The sequence below is a fragment of the Culicoides brevitarsis genome, chromosome 3, assembly GCF_036172545.1.
Source record: "Culicoides brevitarsis isolate CSIRO-B50_1 chromosome 3, AGI_CSIRO_Cbre_v1, whole genome shotgun sequence".
Taxonomy (NCBI): Eukaryota; Metazoa; Arthropoda; class Insecta; order Diptera; family Ceratopogonidae; genus Culicoides; species Culicoides brevitarsis.
In genome coordinates this window covers 7,042,732-7,062,064 of record NC_087087.1, presented here as the reverse complement: position 1 = coordinate 7,062,064, position 19,333 = coordinate 7,042,732, and the positions used below count along the sequence as shown (strand labels likewise).

The following is a 19,333-nucleotide window of genomic DNA, read 5'->3' as shown; positions in this document are numbered from 1 at the left end:
TATTCGCAAAAAATAAATAAATAAAATAAAAAAAATAATAGTCAAAAAAATTAATAATTATTTAATTTATTGAAAAAATATTGAAAAAATAAAAAATAATAGAAAAAAATAAATAAATTTTAATTTAATAAAATTTTTAAAGCTTCATTTTTTTTAAGAAAATAGACTAAAATTTGACTTAAAGAAAATGATACCGAAATAACATAAAAATAATTATTTAAAATTATTTTTTTTTCATTTTAAAATAATTTTTTTAATAAATTTTCCAATATTTTTAGTTTTTACCCATTTTTAGCTCATTAAAAAAATAAAAGATTCAAAAAAATTTTGTTAGCATATTTTTTTATTCTAAATATTTATTTATTTATATTTTGACGCATTAAAAAAAATAAAAGACGTTAGCATATTTTTTTATTCTAAATATTTATTTATTTATATTTTGACGCATTAAACGAATTTTCGACTAAAATATATTTTTATTTTTTTTTATTTTCATAATAATATTTTAAATGCATTTTCCTAAATTTTTGTTTTTTTTTGTTAAATACAACAGGTTTACATGTTTTTTTTTTTAATTTTCCTCATTTTATTAGACAACAAGTAGAAAAATATCACGTTCTATGTTTTTGTTAAATATTTTTGTTTTTTTCGCTATCTTAAATAGACATCTTTAAAAGCTAGCATAAAATCATCATTTTTTTATAATTTTAACAAGAACAAGGAAAAATGGCAGTTTACATTTTTATTTATTTTGTTTGATTAATGCATGAATTATTGGAGAGCAAATTAATTATTTATTTTATTTTTTTATGAAGATTGTCTTGTTGTTTGATAAAATTGTACAACGAACAAGTTATTCAAACACTGATTATTGAAATTTATCATAGATGGCAGTTTAGGTAGCTTTAATGCAAAAATATTGAATTTTATTTAATGAATAAAAAATTAAAATAATATAAAATCAATTAAATGAAATAAAATAAATAAAATAAAACAAAAAAAATAATTTAATAAATAAATAAAAAAAAAATAATAAAAATAAAAAATTTAAAAACAAAAATAATAATTTGAAAAATAATTAAAAAAAAATAAATTAAATAAAAAAATGAAAAATAATAATTATCAATTTTAATAAAATAAAAAAAAAATTAAAATGGAAAAAAAATAAATAAATTTAAAAAATAAAGGGAAAAAATAAAAAAAATTCAAACAAGGAGGAAAAAATTAAAAAAATATTTTAGGGAAAACTTACATTACGGGAAAAAGGAAAAAATAAAATAAAACAAAAAACTGGGTTCTTCATCAATATTTATAATTTTAAAAATAAAATAATAAACTTAAAAAAAAACTTCCATATACATAAATGTGTCTGGTTTCTTATAAATATGACTGACTCTGATAGTGTTGATCAGATCAATTTTTTTTTTTAATATTTCTATTTCATCCGTTAATTTTTTTTATTATTATTTCTTTTTAATTTTTTACAAAAAGACGTTTAACGCCCTTTTTATACAATTTGGAATATCAAAAAAAGTTATTTACATCTAGATTTTTAATTATTTTTTTTTTTTTTTGTAAAAAATTCAAATTAACAACACTATCAAATAAACTCTTACTGAACTAACAAAAAAATATTAATTAAAATACTTAACAACGGAAAAATTTTTAAAAAAGAGAAAAAATGGTAGAAGAGTATCAGATCGATGTTTGTTTTAATGTAAAATATGCACCCAACAATAATATTAAATATTTTAATTATTTATTATGCGATGAAATAAAGTTTTTAGCTTAACACATATTTGAGCAAAAAAATACAAAAAATGGTAAATTTGTTAGAAAAATGCTGTAATTCTATTTTTTTGTTCCTATCCGATTTTTTTTGTTCCTCTTCATTTTTTTATTCAATTTATTATTGTACATTTTTGTAAATTTTTATTCCAATATTTTTTTTTTTAAATTAAATTTTTTCCATTTTATTTATTTTTTTTTTCTAATAAATAGTCATGATCTATTTTTTTCTGATTGTTTCTGATTTTCTAAAATTACTTTTTGCCTAAAAATCTTGTTAATCTTTCCTCGATTTCAGTCCATTGCCGTTCACCGTGCCGTTGTTGTTGTTGTAAATGTGTCCATTCGTGTATCCATTTGTGTATTTGTGCCCATTTCCATTCATGTGAACGCCATTTCCGTTCTTCAAGACAGGTTCATCTTCTAATACAGGCTACAAAATAAAAAAACACGAATTAATAATTAACTTACGAAAAAAATGCCAATAATGATTACTGATCATGACAAGTTCTGAGATCGCAAGCAAAAAAAAAATAATGTAAGACGTAATTGAGCAATTTTTTTGTTTGAGATTTTTTTTCTTGGTAGATTTGTTTGACGTCACATTTTAAAAGAGAATTGAAGGACGATCAGATAAATTGAATTATTTTTATCATCATCAATTTCTCATTATTTTTTTTTCACGTGTTCATGATTTTTTTTTTTAATTTATTCCTTTTTTTAAATTTTACGTACCATGCAAGCGCCTTCATTTGTTCCATTAAGTTTTCCGTTGGCATGACCGTTTGCCATGATTTTACCGTTTTGGTAATCGTCGAATTTTTTGTGGGCAGCAGCAGCACGTTTGTTGTACGCTTGTTTGTAAAAGTCGGAGAAGAGGAAGAGGAACATGACACCATGCAAGCCGATCCAGACCATGAATCCTTTGGGGTAATCACATTCGCGGAATAACAATTGGAATTGATGTGTGAAAATAGCGACGAATTGTACCTGAAAAAAAAATAAAATTAATTAATTTATTATATTATATTTTTTTTATAATTTTCATAATTTTTCAAATAAATAATTTTATATTTATTTATTTTTTAATAATTTTTTAAATAAAATTATTATTTTTTTATTATTTTTTTTAAATTTTAAAAATAATTTTTTACTTATTTATTTTTTTAATTATTTTTTAAATAAATTTATTACTTTTATATTTAATTTTTGATAAAATTAATTTTATATTTTTTTATGTAAGAAATTATTTTTAAAATTTTATTTATTTTTTTAATATATTTAATTTTATTTTTTAATATTTTCAAATTCTTATTTTTTTTATTTAATTATTTATTTAAAAAAAGTTTAATTTTTTATTATTTTTAATTAAATTAATTTATTATTAATTAATTTAAGTAAATAATTTATTATTAAATATTAATTTATTTAATTAAAATTATTTTTTTTAAATTAAAATAATTTTTTTTTTAAATTTAAATTTTTTTTTATTTTAAAAAAAATCATTAAAACATAAATAAATCTTTAAAAATTATTTAATTTATTAAAAAAAATCAAATAAAAATTTTCAAAACTCACCATTTGGAAGGCTGTAAGATATTTTTTCCACCAAATGAATTTTTGGTATTTTGGTCCCAATGCAGCGACCATGTAGTAGAAGTACATGACGATATGCACGAAGGAGTTCAACATAGCGAAGAAGGTGCTATGACCGCCTAAAATTAAAAAAAATAATAATAAAAATTGAATTAATTAAATCAGAAAAAAATAAATTATTCGTCAAATCATTCAATAAAACGACAATTCATTCAACTCTGTTAGTGACCTATAATCAACGATCGACGACGTAAAAAAAAGTCGAACGAAATTTGCTTAAATTGCATAATAGACAAAAATATATTCCGCAAGTCATTAATAAATTTTTTTTTGGTTGTAGATGAAAAAAAAATAAAACGAAAACAGAAGTGATTTAAAAATTTAAATTTTTGACAATAATCAAAACAAAGGGGCATTTCTTCTCGTATTTTCTTCTTTTTCTGTGTTACTTGGTCACAGATTTTGCATAAATTTTTGGTTAATTTTTTATGAGTTTACTTTTTTGATATTATTTAATTAAAATTAGGTTAAACGCGTGATTTTTTAATTATTTTTTTTTTGTCAAGTTTTTATTTTTGTTTCAATTCACTTTTTAATTTATTTTATTTTAATTTTTATTTTAAATAAATTTAATTATTTTTTTAATGAATTATTAATTTATTAAATTAACAAAAAAAAAAATTATTATTAAATAAAATTAATTCTTCTTTTAATTACTTTTTTATATAAAAAATATTAAATTTCCTTCAATTTTATTTAATAAATTTAATTTAGTAAATTAATATTTTAAATAAAAAAAAATAAAATTGTTTTTATATTTTTGCCAAAATTATGATATTAATTTTTTTTCTACTCGAAAAATTTAACCTTTAATTTTTTTTTTTAATTTTCAATTAAAATAAATTGAAATTAATTTTAAATTAATTTTTCTTTTAAATTAAAATTAAATAAAAGAAATTTTAATATTATTTAATAAAATTTAATAAAATTTAATAAAATTATTTCATAAAAATTAAATTTAATTTTTAGAATAAAAAAAAAATTTAATTAATAAAATCATAAAATTTTTATAATTTATCACAATTTATATATATATTTATATTTGAACTAAAATTTTAATTAAAAAAAATAAAAAAACTTTAACCTTTAAAAAAAAATTTTTTTTTATTTTTATTTTATTTATTTTTTTATTATTTTTTGTTTTTTTTTTATTTGTAATAAAAACCCACACTCAAAAGTTCATTCACGCCTTCCCTCCAGCAAACCTGTTCAACCCGAAAAAATCTCATTAACTCCGGAAATTCACAAAAAACAAGAAATTACAAATACATAAAATAAAAAAGAGCCTTGCGCAAAAAAAATGTCTTGAAAAAAAATTCACTTCTGGTTACGAATTAATTTTCTCGAACAAATCCATTGAATAATGTGTATTTAATAATATTAACGTAATTAAACAAAATGAAATATAAAATAAAATAAAAAAAAATGTGCGAACACAGCGAAAAAACGGGCTTGGCCAGACCGTGAAATGAAATTCATTTTGAGGAACTTTTTTACATTAAAAATTTTGTTTTTTCGCCATAAAAAAAAATATTTGCAATAAAATTTTTTTTGGTGTTTGTTTTTTTTTCGAATCTCTCGAGCTTTTGACAATAATAATAACTTTCACTCTTTTTTTTTGGGTTTAAAATTTTTTTAAAAAATTGACGGAAAAAGAGCTTGTAATTAATCGTACGATTTTGCTCAGTCAATATAATTTTTATTTTTTTTTTTATCATAAATTATTATCTTCTATCGAATATTTTCGAACAAAAAACAGGTTTCGTCGTCGGAGATAGGTACATAAGTGACATACTTTTTTTTTGTTGCGCGCGCGAGAAAAAGACTTTTATTGTTCAGTTTTTTGATGAACCGCAACTACTTCCATTTGTTTCAGTAATAAATAAAAAAAAAAATATTGCGTTAACTCTTTTTTTTCTCTCCTTAATTTATTTAATATTTAAGTCTTTCGTGTTAAAACGCAAGTGTAACGTAACACAAAAGAGAATTGGTCAGCCAGACAAACTCGTGTATGTGAAATATTAATAAATACGGAGCAAGAAAACTCATAAACTATGTAATCTTATTTACTGAATGGATGAAATTAATAAATAAAATGTTAATAATATGATCGTTACATAATCCGCGTTCACCACACAGCGCGCAATTTCAACGCATTTCTTTTGTTTTTTTGTGTCTTTACGATCGTTTGTCATTGCTTTGTTGATTTTTCTCGCAATTAATTGAAAAAAATTTAAATTTTCAGATTTTAAGATAACATTCAAAATTAATCACACGCGAAAAGACTTTTTTTTTAATTACCTGGCGCAAACTTCATTCCCATCCATACCGAGAACGGCATGCATCCGTGATGAATGACATGCAATGTCGAAACGTGATTGAACTTTTTTCTCATCAAGAAGAACAGCGTATCGAAGAATTCTGTGAATTTGGCAATGTAGTACCACCAACAAGTGCGCGCCATCTAAAATTGAAAGTAAAAATTTTGTTTAAAAAAATCTTGAGACGTTTTTGAGAGGAGAAACTTACCCGAAGAGCCATTGGATCGTTGGAATAATCGACAGGTTGACACTTAAAGCTATAATGACCCCACCAACCGCTTTGTAAATACTGCAAAAAAAAATTAAAATAAATAAATTTTTTGTCAAATCATTTTTTTTAAGTAAATATTTGAGAAAAAAAAGTTAAAGTCAATATTTTTTTTTATTAATTCGATGTGATTTTTCATTTTTATTTTTTTTTCGTCTCGCAAATTTTTTTTTAATAAAAAAGACATAAATTAAATAATTTTTTTACAGATCGTGAGTTTTTTGTTTATTATATTTTATTTTTTTATTTATTTATTTTTTTATTTTTTTTTTTTTTGATAATTTATTTTAATTTTTTTATTTTATTTTTATTTAAAGAAAAAATAATTAAATATTTGTTTAAAAATTAATTTCAATAATTTTTTTTAAATATAAAATAAAAAAATAAATTAATTTTAGTCAAAAAAATGAAAAGATATTTTTTTTTAATTTTTTTAAACATTATTTAATGGAGCAACCTGGTTAAACAAAATGAAATTGTAGAAGAAGAATTTTTTAAAAATATTTATTTTCTTAAAATATTAAAATGCAATTTAAAAATTGTTTTAAAAAATATAATTTAATTTTAAATAAAATTTTTAAATTATTTTAATAAAAAACTTTTAAATAAAAAAATAATTTTAGAAAAAAAAAACTAAATAAATTTTATTAAATAAAAAAAAATAAGTTTTAACGAATAATTAAAAAAAATAAATTAAAATTTTAGATAATTATTTAGAAAAAAAAATATTAATTTTCCAAAAAAAAAAATAAAATAAAATAAATAAATAAAAAATTTAATTAGTTTTTAATTATTTTCAATTTCATAAAAATATTTTTTTATTTATTTTTTTTATATTTAAATAATTTTCATAAAAAAATAATATATTTGTAAAAATTAATTTAAAAATAATTAATTAAAATTAATTAAATAATTTTTCGCGTGCTTTTAAAATTATTTAAATTAATTAAATTAATTTTTACAAATATTTTTAATCCTTTTTAGAAGAAATAATCTGAAAAATTTCTTTCATATATAAAAAAATATTTTTTTTTAATAAATATTATTTTTTTTTCTTTCAGAACTCATGCGGCAACGATCCGTAAAAAACACATTGACCATAATACCGGTTATTTATTTTTTTATAAATCTCAAACTTCAACAAAAAAAAAATCGAAAGTCATAACCCAAGAATTAACAACGTCACAAGTGCGTCATTTCACGTTTTCAACTCTCAAGAACGGTCGAGGAAAAAAAATGTAAATAAACAAAAAAGAGTATTTGAACAAGTTCGAGCAGCAACAAGTGGTCTGCAAGCAAGCAAAAAATGTTAAGTAGATGTAAAAAAAAATTGCAGCTTGACGTGAATTGATTACAATCTTTGCTTTGTTTTCCGGATTAAGAACACACGACGCGTTACGTTAAGCGACATGCATTAATCACCTCCCCTGACGGCTAATTGCATTTTTAAAGGTCATGCCGTGCAATTCGAGTTCACGCCTCGAATTTGGGTCGATGTCAAGTTTACTCACCTCGTAAAATATCCATATGCTAAAAACTGTTTGAATTAGATTATAAACAACTAGAACGTTCCTCAGGTCGAAGGGTTTTCTGTTTGCCATGATTTTTGGCGCTAACGATTTGCTAAAATACGCGTAGAAAAGACAGAGGGCGAGTGTCGGAAACGGCGAAGACATCATTGGCCAGTCGTTAACTCTGGGATCTGCGAAAAAAAAAACAAAAAAAAAATTAAATCTCTGAAAAAAAAATGCGCGGGAAACGATTTCGTCACATAGCTGCTGCTTTCTACTTGAAACGAACGACGAACGAACGAAAAAAATATAAACATCATCATCATAATAACAATAAAAGATGAAAACGCTACAATAATTTAAATAAGTCGGAAATACACGACGAAATAAATGAAGTTTGTAACCGTTTATTGTCCATTACATGCGTCGTCGTCGTGTTGCGTATAGCGGAGAGACGAGCAGTAAGTAGGTGTTGCGTGCATTTGTCACGTCGCACTGGACTGTCGAAAGTTTTTTTTTCTGTTTAATTTAAGTTTTTTTTTTTGGGTGTGAAGATTTTGCTGAACATATTTTTCATCTCTTTTTAAGGGAATGGAATTCAAACGATTGTCAAATAAATTTTGTCTTTTTTTACCAATTTTGAATGATGCAGCAAATTTTTTAAAAATATTTTTCAGAGAAAAAAATTAAATAAAAAAATGAAAAATATCTAATTGACAAAAATAAAGTAAAATACAGAAAAGTAAAGTAAAAATTAATTGATTTCATTAAAATAATTCTTTTTAATTTTTATTATTAAAATTTTATTTGTTACAAAAATTTAAATTTTCATTTAAAAAAAATGTATCAAAAAATAGTTAATTAATTTAATTTAATTTTATAAAAAATAGTTCATAGAAGAAAATAAAAATAAATTAAAAAAAAATACTTAAACTACAAAAAATATAGTAAATTTAATATTTTTAAAAATTATTTTTTTAATAATTAATTTAAAATAATTTTTAATTAAAATTTAATTTAATTAAAATTATTAATTTTTTTTTTTTTTGAATTTTTTTTTAACAATTTAATTTTTTTCATAAATGATTTTATTTTATAAATATGATTTTTTTAAAAATATTTTTCATAAATGTCAAAAAAATAATTAAAAAGTTAATTAATAATTTTCTTTTTTTTATTAAAAATAGTTTATAAAAGTTAATAATTTAAAAAAAAAATATGAAAATTAATTTTTCAAGTCAAAAATGTCAATTCTTTAATTTTTTTCCATCGAATTTTTTAAAAATGAAGCTAAATAAATCTATTCTTAATTTTTATTTGTTTTTATTTTTTTTTTAATTTATTAATATTTTAAAATTTATTTTGTAATTCTTCTGTAAGAAATCTTGAAGTTCTTTAAAAATTTAAATAATTTAAATCAACAATAGAAAAAAACAAAAATAAAAGAAAAATAAATAAAAAATTTAATTAATTTTCATTATAAAATTAATATTAATATTAAAAAAAATAAAATTAAATAAAATAAATTATTAATAAATCAAAATAAAAGGTTAGGTAAGCCATTTAAATTTAAATAAATAAAAAAAATAAATAAAATTTTAAAATAAAAAAAATAATTAATTTTAGAAATATTTTTATCATTTTTTATTTTAAAATTTAATTAATTTTTTTTATTAATTTAAATTTAAATGGATTAGCTAAACCATTAATTTAATTAATTAATAATTTATTTATTTAATTTTATATTAAATTTATTTAATATTAATTTTATAATAATATTTAATTAAATATTTTATTTATTTTTCTTTTATTTTTTAATGAGTTATTTTTTATGAGAAAAAGTAAAAAACATTCATCAAACCCATAAAAAAAAATTAAATTAAAATAAAAATAAATTTCATGCACTTTAAACCATTTTAATTAAATAACTTTCAATTATTTATCACTCGACTACCCCTTGAAATTTCTTTTTCAACTAAAACAAATAATGTTAATTATTTGTCAATGGAATGTCTGGTATGTGTACCTACAATGCAACATGCATAGACGAAAAAAAAAATTGTTTTTGGCTACTTTTTCTTTCCCTCGTTCATTCATTCGTTGTTCGCACCGAAAAGTGATCGTCGTCATTGAACTTGACTGTGCGACACAAATTCTTCGATTTTAAATCAAAAAGCAGCAGGTATTCGAATTTTATCAAATTTCATTTGAAATCCAATCAAAAAAGGGTTTAATACTCACCACTTTTGTTATCCATTAAATCTCTATACCAGTCGTGCACATCTTTGATTATTTGCGTCATTTTGAATGTTTTATCTGCAAAGAGACACAAAATGTTGATTTTATTACTAATTTTTCGAATGAATTAAGATGATTATTTAATTGTGTTTCGAACGAGTTACGTATGAAAAACCCATTTTCGTAATTAAATTGAAATTGTCTATGCAAATATTTGATCGCCAGTGACTCTCGAGAGACGCGTCAAAAATTATTATTGGAATTTATTATTTGTTGGAATTTTATCACGTTTTTGCTCGATTTTTTTTTTTATTTTAAAAATCAAAAAAATTTGTGTCAAGAATGCATTTCTCTCGCATTTGATTTTGAAAATTTGTTTCAAGGTTCAGGTCACTTTGTTAATTATTTCGAATTATTTCTCGTTAAAAAAAATTATTTAAAAAAAAAATAATTAGCACCTGTAATTATTTTTAACTACTAACTAAGTATCTATCACCGCTCGTATTTATCACTTAAAAAAAAATATTTTTACAACTAATAAAAAAATAAATATTTAGACTCAATTTGGTTTCAAATTAAAAAAATACTTCTTCAGTATATCGCGTGTGTGTTGTCTCGAAGACGCTCTATTTCAAACTGACTCCCGATCAAGCCAGCAACTCTTTATACGTGAGTTATATGAAACAAAAAATTACTGTACGACTTGTTTTAAAGTTCTTTTGTGTAGCGAATGCACGATATCGACGCCGTTCGACACATAAAACTTTGAATGACTATTTAATTCTGATTTTTTTTTCTTCGATCAGAGACGTAAGAGATCCTCCGAACGTTAACGTCAATGAGAAAAAAAAATAACAAGTCGATGTACGCGTTTGCAAATTAATTTTTTTGTCTTAGAAATTTTTTGTAAACTAGATAAAAAAAAAAATAAATTAAAAATAAAACGTAAATAAATGTTTTGGATTAAATTTAGAGCGAACAGGTCGTTGTCGTGCCATGAACAAGAAGTCAAGCAGCGGTCAAAAAAACAAATACGATGTAATAAACAAGTGATGATTAATTACGGGCGATTCGATTGGTTAAGAAATTTCCCAATAAATGATTTGTTTTCGTGCGGAAAATTATTGTAAAGAGATGTCTTTATCTTGTCAATGGAGTAATTTATTATTATTTGAGAAGATGCAGAAATTTAAAGTTTCTTTGTTATTATTTTTTTTTTTGAGAAATAAAGCTTGTATTTTTATTGTATAAAATTTAGTATTTTCTGCAAATTTATCTTATTTTTTTAATATTTTTTTTCCATTCAATAATAATTTTTTATTTTTTTTTTTTAATAATTTTTTATTAATTTTATTTTTTATATTTTTTTCCTTTCAATAACAATTTATAATTTTTTCTTTTTAAAAAATAAATTTAAATAAATTTAATTTAAAAATTTAAATTAATTAATTTATTTATTTTAATTTTATTTTTTTTAAATTAAAATTGTTAATTTGAAAAAATAAAAATTTGGAAGATTTTTATTTTATTTTTAATTTTTTTTTACGATTTTTTTTTTTTAAATAAATTTATTATTTTTTAAAATAAAATTAATTAATTTATTTTTATTTATTTAATTTATTTATTTTTTTTAAATTAAAATTGTTAATTTGAAAAAATAAAAATTTGGAAAATTTTTTACGATTTTATTTTTTTTAAAAAATAAATTTAAATTAATTTATTATTTTTTAAAATAAAATTAATTAATTTATTCATTTATTTATTTATTTTTTTTTATTTATTTTTTTTAAATTAAAATTGTTAATTTGAAAAAATAAAAATTTGGAAGATTTTTATTTTATTTTTAAATTTTTTTCTTATGATTTTAGTTTTAAAATGATAATTTAAATGATACGTTTTTATTTTTTTCTTGAAAAAATATTTTATTTAAGAAAAAAAAATTTAAATCATTTGAAGTACTTTTACTAATTTAATTAATTAATTTTATTTAATTAATTTTACAATTTAAAATACAAAAAAAAATATTTTAAAAATTTTGCAAGAGAAAATGATTTAAAAACTTATTAAAATTTTTTTAAAATTATTTAATTTTATTAATTTATTAAAATTATTTAAAAATTTTAAGTAAAAAATTCATTTAAATATTTAAAATATTTTTTTTACTTTTAATAATTTTCAAGAACATTGAAAAATATTTTAATAAATTTAATTCTGTTAAATAATTATTTTAAAATAATTTTAAAAAATTAAATATTTGGTACAAGGCGTCTCCATGAACCCTTCATAAAATAAAATATTTTCACTTGCCTTTGAAATTCTCAACTTTTTATTTTAAATTCGAACTTTAATCTGAACTTTTTTTCGTTCTACTGGATAATCTGTGGCGTGTTTGTAAAATTTTCCACTTATCTCAAGGTTTGTTATTGTTATTTTCGCATGCGACTATTTCAAAGTCACCCGCGTTTTCTCTTGCTTTCCTGTTCCTAAAGCCGTAATTTCTAAAAAAAAAAATAATTCAATCGAGCACGTAAATAAGGAACTAATAAAAATGAAAATTAATGTAAAAAGTTAACTGTTTCGATAAATAAACGAGTTATTTTGATTCGGATTCTATCTTCGAACGCACGATTCAACCTGATTTACATGTTAGAACGGGCTGGATGCCGGGCGACCTTCAATCTAGTTCATGTGTGTGTGCGATTTTGTAATTGACAATGAATTCTCGACGTGCGTCGATGGGTTAACGCAAAACACACAACTTTGAGGTAAGAGTGCTGAGAAATGCGACTCGTTTTGTTATTTTTTACATAACAACGAAATGAAATCCGTGAAACAGGTTCTGAGTTGCTTCTTTACGGGTTTTAGAAATTTTTTTTTTCGATCGTTCGATGCAAAAAAAGTAAAACAACACGAAAGGTGACGACGATCATCGTGTTAGAACAATTTGTTTGCCAAAGACCAATAATTTACTTAATAAGTCGATTCCGATTCTTGTGACGAGGTGAGCTGCTTGGATCAAATCTTCTGCGTATGAATTTTATGAAAACATCAAATATTGAATTTTTTTTATTTGTTTCCATTTAATGGGTTTTTGTAGAAAATCATAGACAAAGAGACGTCGTTTAAAAATGCTTCTTTTGGTTTTAGATTTTAATTGAATTATCTGCCTTTATCTGCTTCCGATTTGGTTTAAATGCGGTCGGTTTTGTGCTTATGTGTGGTGTTAATTCAATTATTCATCAAAGCAATGTAAATTCTTGACAACGACGATAAAATGACGATGATGAGGGGGGCAATAAATTTATTTTTATCAATATCTCAATGCTCAATCATGCTTAACAATTATGATTATTTATTGTTGCTGTTATATTGTAGTTTATTAGTAACGGCATTATTTGATTAGATTAGATCGCTTCGATAATTTTGATTCGTTTTTTTCTGTCAGGAAATCTTGAGAGTTTTTGTTTAATTTCTTCAGATTTGAAATCTTATTGGAAGAGTCTACGAATGAGATAAGGATATCGTAAATTAGGAAATGAAAATTTTTGAAAGTTTTTTTTGAACTTTCATCCTTCCATATACTCAGTGGCGGATTAACTGGAAAGAGGTCTAAAGCTATTGCGGCTTTTTCGATCATTTTTGTTCCTCTTTTAAATGATTTTGTTCTACAGAATGCTCGGAACCTAAGGCTACAGCCTTATTAGCTTATACTATTTTTGTCATTTCTTGTTCTTTCCTTTTATTGGAGTTTTTTTGTCTTTTGATGAGTTTCAATTTTTATTTTCTTGGTTCATTGAACTTTCTTTATTGATGTTCATAGGTTCATTTGTCAATGATTTGATGCACTTTTTACGTATTTCAGGAAATTTTTCTTGAATTCATTTATATTATCACAGTTAGTTTCGTATAGTCTTGACATTTCATTGAATATTTTGACACCTTTGTACCACACTGATCCTTGTTCGTTATATGCATAATTGAAAATTATATTAAGTCAAAACCATTTCACTTATGACTTAAGCTTGAGTAAAAGTCACAAAAGTTTAACTTAAGTCAAATTATTTGACTTAATTAACCAAATTTTTCAATATATTCAAAAAAAAAATTAATTTTTCCTAAAATTTGCTTGAAATTTCAAAAAATTTGGAAAATTGAAATTTCAATTTTTGACTTAATTCAACTTTTACTTAAACTTAAGCTTAAAATTAAGTCAAAATATTCATTTAACTAAGGCTTAAGTTAAAGTTTAAGTTACATAAGTTTTTGAAGCTTAAGTTCAAGTCATAAGTTTTTGCAGCTCTGGTTATATGATAAGTTTGCCATAAGATAAGTTAAGCAAATGATGTTTCATTGGGAAAAGATTCCTTTGCTTAATAATTTTCAGCGTATCTCCAAACAAAGTATACTGTAAGTTTTTCTTCCATTTGAAAATGTTTTCTGTGAATGGAAGCATTTCTTCCTCATATTTGTTGGTAGTTTGACATCAGCTTCGTATTCATCTGTAAGTTGCTTTTTGAGCTGTCGTTTCTTTTCATTAAATAAAATTAAAATAATATTCAAAAAAAATGATCAAAAATTTATTAAAATTTAAATACTTTAACTATTAAATTTAAAATCATTTTAATTCCTTTATTTATTCAAGAATTCAGAAAGATTTTATTTTTTTAATTAAAATTTATTTTTTATAAATTTTAATTAATTTTAAAAATTTATTAAAATTGATTTAAATTTTTTTTAAATTAAAATATATTTTTTTTCTTTATTAATTTTTAATTTAATTAAATAAATTAAAATTTAAACTCAAAATCTATATTAAATTTGAAATGCTATGACTTAATTTCTGCTTCCCATATCTCTATGATTTTTTTTGTATTATGTCAAGATTAGCTATGAGAAGGTTTTGAAATAAAAAAAAACTTAAAAATCCATAAAAATTAAGAAAATTATTTGATATCAAAAAAATACCAAAGGTATTGACAAAAATTACTAAAAAAATTACTATGAAAGAAAATTATCTCATTCTACTAAATATAGAAGTAAATTTTGTGATTGTTAGAAACCCTTAAAAATTTTCTAAAATTTTGTTTGTAACCTAAGTATAGCCTTAAATTATTTCGTTGCAATAAACTATCATTATATTGAGACGTAGAAAATTGTATTCTTTTGGTCGAAATTTGCAAAATTATAGCTTAAAATTTTACTTTAGTGTAGATTTAATGATATGGAATCACTTAATTGGATGAATTGTCAATTTTTACCCAAATTATCTTCAAATGGAAATCGACATTTTTTTCATGGATTTGCTTCTTTTTGAAAACCTCAGGGAATTCAATTTAATGTATTTTTCTGAGTTGGGTCACTATCCTTCATTACGATCCTTTTCATTGATAAAACGAACCTAAAGTTCAATATTCTTCGATTCCTTTTAAAAATTTTATTTCCGCTGCTCTTATTTTTTCTCGAACATTCTTCTAAAGGACAACAAGTTTATTTTTTTTTTGAAGGCTGTTACAATAACAACAACGCGTCTCGAACGGAACTGCAAAAGACAAACAGTTACACGCAATTTACTCGACATTTCATTTTACTTTTACTTTAAACAGAAACTGGTTCCGAGTACTTACTGACTCATAAATAATAAACGCATATTTTGAATCTCCTCGTGATCGTCTTAGCTTAGTCGTCGGTTGATGACAACTTGTAAAAGCGCTCTCATACTTTTTTTTTTCTTTCACATACTTTGTCGGCAAAAATATCATCGTTTCGTATAAAAAGTGGGCTATGTAAATTTTTTTTATATTAAGATGGACTTATATTTTTATAAGATATTATTACATCAGAAACGATAAAAAAAAGTGAATTTTTGATCGGAAATTTTTTTTCAACATTTTTTTTTTGTAAAGTTGTTGTGCTGCTTTCTGCATAATATAATAGTTGAGCGAGAAAAAAAAATCGAGACTGAGTTCGAAGAGGAAACGTAAACAAATGCGAGTTCACGAGGACAATAAAACGTTGCACAAGTGTCGTTTTTCCTGTGATTCACGTGCAGTTTGATGACAATTGACGACTTGGCAATAAATGCGGAACTTTTTTTTTTTGTAGAGAATTGTTTTTCAAGAGTGTTTACTCACTCTCTCTTTATCTGACTCTCCAGTTGAATGGGAAAAAAATTATCTCTTGGTGACGATAACAGAAAATGATTTCTTTTGAGGAGTTCTTGTGAATTGTGTCAAGTGCTAATGTGAGGAAAATTTTGCTTTGGTAGAGTTGAGTTGAAGCAAGAAATATTGAAGTTTGTCTAAAATAAATGATCGAAAAATCTCGAAGCTACTGAAGTTCATGGTAATTTTTTTTTATTTTTTTTTATAAAAATTTTAAATTAATTTAATTTTAAATTTAATTAATTAAATAATTAAAATTAATTAATTAAATAATTAAAATTTAATTAATTAAATTAATTAATTTAATCAAATTTTAGTTTTAACTAAAAATAATTATTAAAAAAAATATTAATAATAAAAAAATAATTAATTTAAATAATTAAAAAAAATAAATTTTATTAATTTTAGTTTGCTTTAACTTGTAATTTTGCTTAAATTTTAAAATAAAAAAAATCAAGTTTGATACTTTATGTTTCAATATTTGTTGGAATTTCATTTAAAAGTTTTTTTTTTTGTATTTCTTTCAGTTTTAGTATGTTTTGATGGAAAATAATCAATATTTTCATTAAACCATATGTTAGTAAATATATTGTAAACAATGTAAAGAAAAAAAATTGTAAACAAGTCTGTGTTCTACTTTTTGAGTACTTTGTCAATTAAATCAATTTTTTTAGAATATTTTATTCTTCTAATTTTTATTAATTTTTTAAAATTTATTTTCTCCATTAAAAATTAATTTTAAAATAATTTTCCATAAATATTAATTAAATTAAATTAATTTACTTAAAATTCAGAAAATAATTAAATTAATTTATTTTATTAAATTTAAATAAATAAAAAAAAATAAAATTGAATTTATGAAAAAATTATTTTAAAAATAAAATAAAAAATAAATAAATGAAAAATTAAAATATAATATTAAAAAAATGAAATTAAAATTTAAAAAATAAATAAATAAAAAAATTTAAATTTTAATACTTAACATAATTTTTGACATATGAAAAAATTAAAAACTTCCCATTTTTTTACTAAAAAAAAAAATTTTAATATAAAAAAATAATTTTAATTAAATTTTTAAATTAAATTTTAAAAAAATTATTTTTAATTTATTAAAACAATTTAATTAATTAATTTATTTAATTTAATTAATTTTAATTTTATTTTTTTCTTAATTTTTATTATTTTTTTAATTTTTTTTTTTTAATAATTTTTATGCCTTTTCAAAGGATTAATAACCTCAATAAATCCCTCAAAGATATCAAAAAAATACTCTGAAGTCTATCAAACTTCCTTCCTTTCGCATCAACATGACTCACTTACGACTCAACTAAAATTCCACATGATAAGACGTACAATTAACGTTACGTCATCATTAAATACTTTCGTTCGCAGTACTGTGATGCGAGGCAATTAAACAGGCATTGGAGGTCAGTGTTGCGAATATTTGTGAAATTTTTTTTCGTACGTTATCTCAAGAGACTGCACTTATCTTGCACACGAAATAATTAACAAAGTAGCAACGATCGCTTTTTTTCATAAAAAAGTAAAAAATGCTGAATAATGAGCAACCTTTCTTTTTTTTTTTGAAGTAAATACTTAACTGCACTTCTCTTTTCTCGCTCTCTTCATTCATATTAAAAAAAAAACAAAAAAAAATAATTCAAGGACGTCACACACGGAAGTTGTCCTTTTGAGAAGGATAATTCGTGTACAGAAAAGTGACACTTAACTGTCAAAATGGGTGTCTATGGGGTGCATTTGAAGAACGAGGGACAGGGTGTCACAAGACGTCGTCGTCGATTACTTTCGCTCAAATTGCGTAAAAATTGTCCAAATAAATATTTTTCGAAAAAAAAGCAGACACTGCGTTGATTAATATGTACATAACGTCTACTTTTTAGCATTGAACTGCTGCGGAGCGAGATATATGGAAGAGAAATGGATAGTTATCAAGTCTTACGTAAAAAAGTGTTATTAACTTTTCCAATCTTTTGTTATGTTTGTTGTTTTTTACACGCTTGTGTGTGTGTGTGTTTGTGTATAAAAATGAGAAATTAGGTTAATTTACAAAATTTGTTATTTTTTTTGTGCTTACCTGTGGAAATGTTGATGTTTACAATAAAAAATTAAATAAAAATTTTTTGCCGCCTTTGGTCCTCGATTTTTTCGTCGTTCCCGTTCGAATTTGAGGTTAGAATAAGTAAAAGTTTAAGTAACGAAAAAAAAATTAAAATTTCGACAATTCAATTTCTCTGCGCCGCACTGCCGGTGATTCAATAATTTTTTTTCCTACACATTCACTCGCAGTAATTTCTTTACACGCCGCCGTATTTTTTTTTTACTCTGTGTCTTTCTCTCTAATAGAAGAAAAAATTTACACACAGCGGAATGCTTTCAGCCTCTTTTTTAATTTTTCTTTTATTTTTTTTTGAATTTTTTTACAGCATGTGTCACTTTATTAGTGTATTTAAGCTCAATTACGACGACGACGGTCCAACGCTAAACTATTCGGTAAACAAATAACTTGTAAAATCGTACAAAAAAGTAAATACTTGGAGAAAAGTATGCGATATCCCCAATTTTTTTTTTATCTTATTAAGGGTGTGTGTAAAAAAATATTATTTCAACGAAAAAAATAAAATAAAAAAACTTCACAACTTGAACGCTGTGTGGCTGTAGTTATATGCGAGCAGCTCGTTATATGCGTGATGTTGTTGTGTATTTTATTTTTTTTTATTTTGTATTTTTTTTGATTTGAGAGATGATGATGAAAAATAAATTATAAAATACACATCTACTTTCTACGACCGTTGAAACTATACTGTTTTCACTGCTGCGAGAGTTTGCAACGAGTAGTTTTGTCACAGCGGATACAGCGGCGGCAATATTGCCGTACAGTAAGGGCACGGATATCAATTATGCTTGTGAAAGTACGGAGTGCATAGGCGAGTGTGATGAGAGGTAGCTGTCTGAAATTGCCATGTGTTGATTCGAGTTTTGCGGTATGACTCATAGCTGTGTGGGATATACGGGCTATAGGCTGTATGAGATGTACGAGAGTTGAGAAATCGCTGTATGTTGATTCAAAAGTTGCCCGATGAGAATTTTGAATTGAAACGAGGCGATTTTGTTAACTAATTCAAGAGATATTATTGGATTGTGATTGGTTGAAGTTTTTGAGAAGAAGCCAATCAGAGGGATTTGATTTGAAGAGAGATATCAGCTGTTTATTTGAACGAGGTAAGTATGCAATGAATATTACTTTTTCTGTACTTTGTATTTTTTTAAGATCCAATAAGTTGTTAAAATTAACCAAAAGTTATGTTTCATGATTTTCTCATAATTTTTAGTTAATTTAAATTTTTCTTTTAAATTATGCAATTAAAAATT

The 19,333-nt window shown here is 22.2% G+C and overlaps 1 protein-coding gene across 1 annotated transcript; it reads right to left on the bottom strand.

Annotated features, from left to right (window-relative positions):
• Positions 1–1,699: 1,699 nt before the first annotated feature.
• LOC134835637 (very long chain fatty acid elongase 7) lies at positions 1,700–18,761 on the bottom strand. The gene is made up of 8 exons (XM_063850551.1): positions 18,039–18,761; positions 9,786–9,860; positions 7,545–7,735; positions 5,974–6,054; positions 5,746–5,908; positions 3,367–3,503; positions 2,524–2,778; positions 1,700–2,221 (listed from the first exon to the last, which is right to left on the bottom strand). Exons 2-8 carry the CDS (start codon positions 9,844–9,846, stop codon positions 2,066–2,068), a joined length of 1,044 nt encoding a protein of 347 aa, XP_063706621.1. The 5' UTR covers positions 9,847–9,860; positions 18,039–18,761; the 3' UTR covers positions 1,700–2,065.
• Between the last annotated feature and the right edge of the window lie 572 nt (positions 18,762–19,333).

Excerpts from the sequence above, each read along its gene's own strand:
- LOC134835637 (XM_063850551.1), bottom strand. The coding sequence starts at position 9,846 with ATGACGCAAATAATCAAAGATGTGCACGACTGGTATAGAGATTTAATG. Across the intron at positions 7,736-9,785 it reads TTTAATGGATAACAAAAGTG|ATCCCAGAGTTAACGACTGG; the intron begins GTGAGTATTAAA and ends TTTTTTTCGCAG. Across the intron at positions 2,779-3,366 it reads ATCTTACAGCCTTCCAAATG|GTACAATTCGTCGCTATTTT; the intron begins GTGAGTTTTGAA and ends TTTTTTTTTCAG.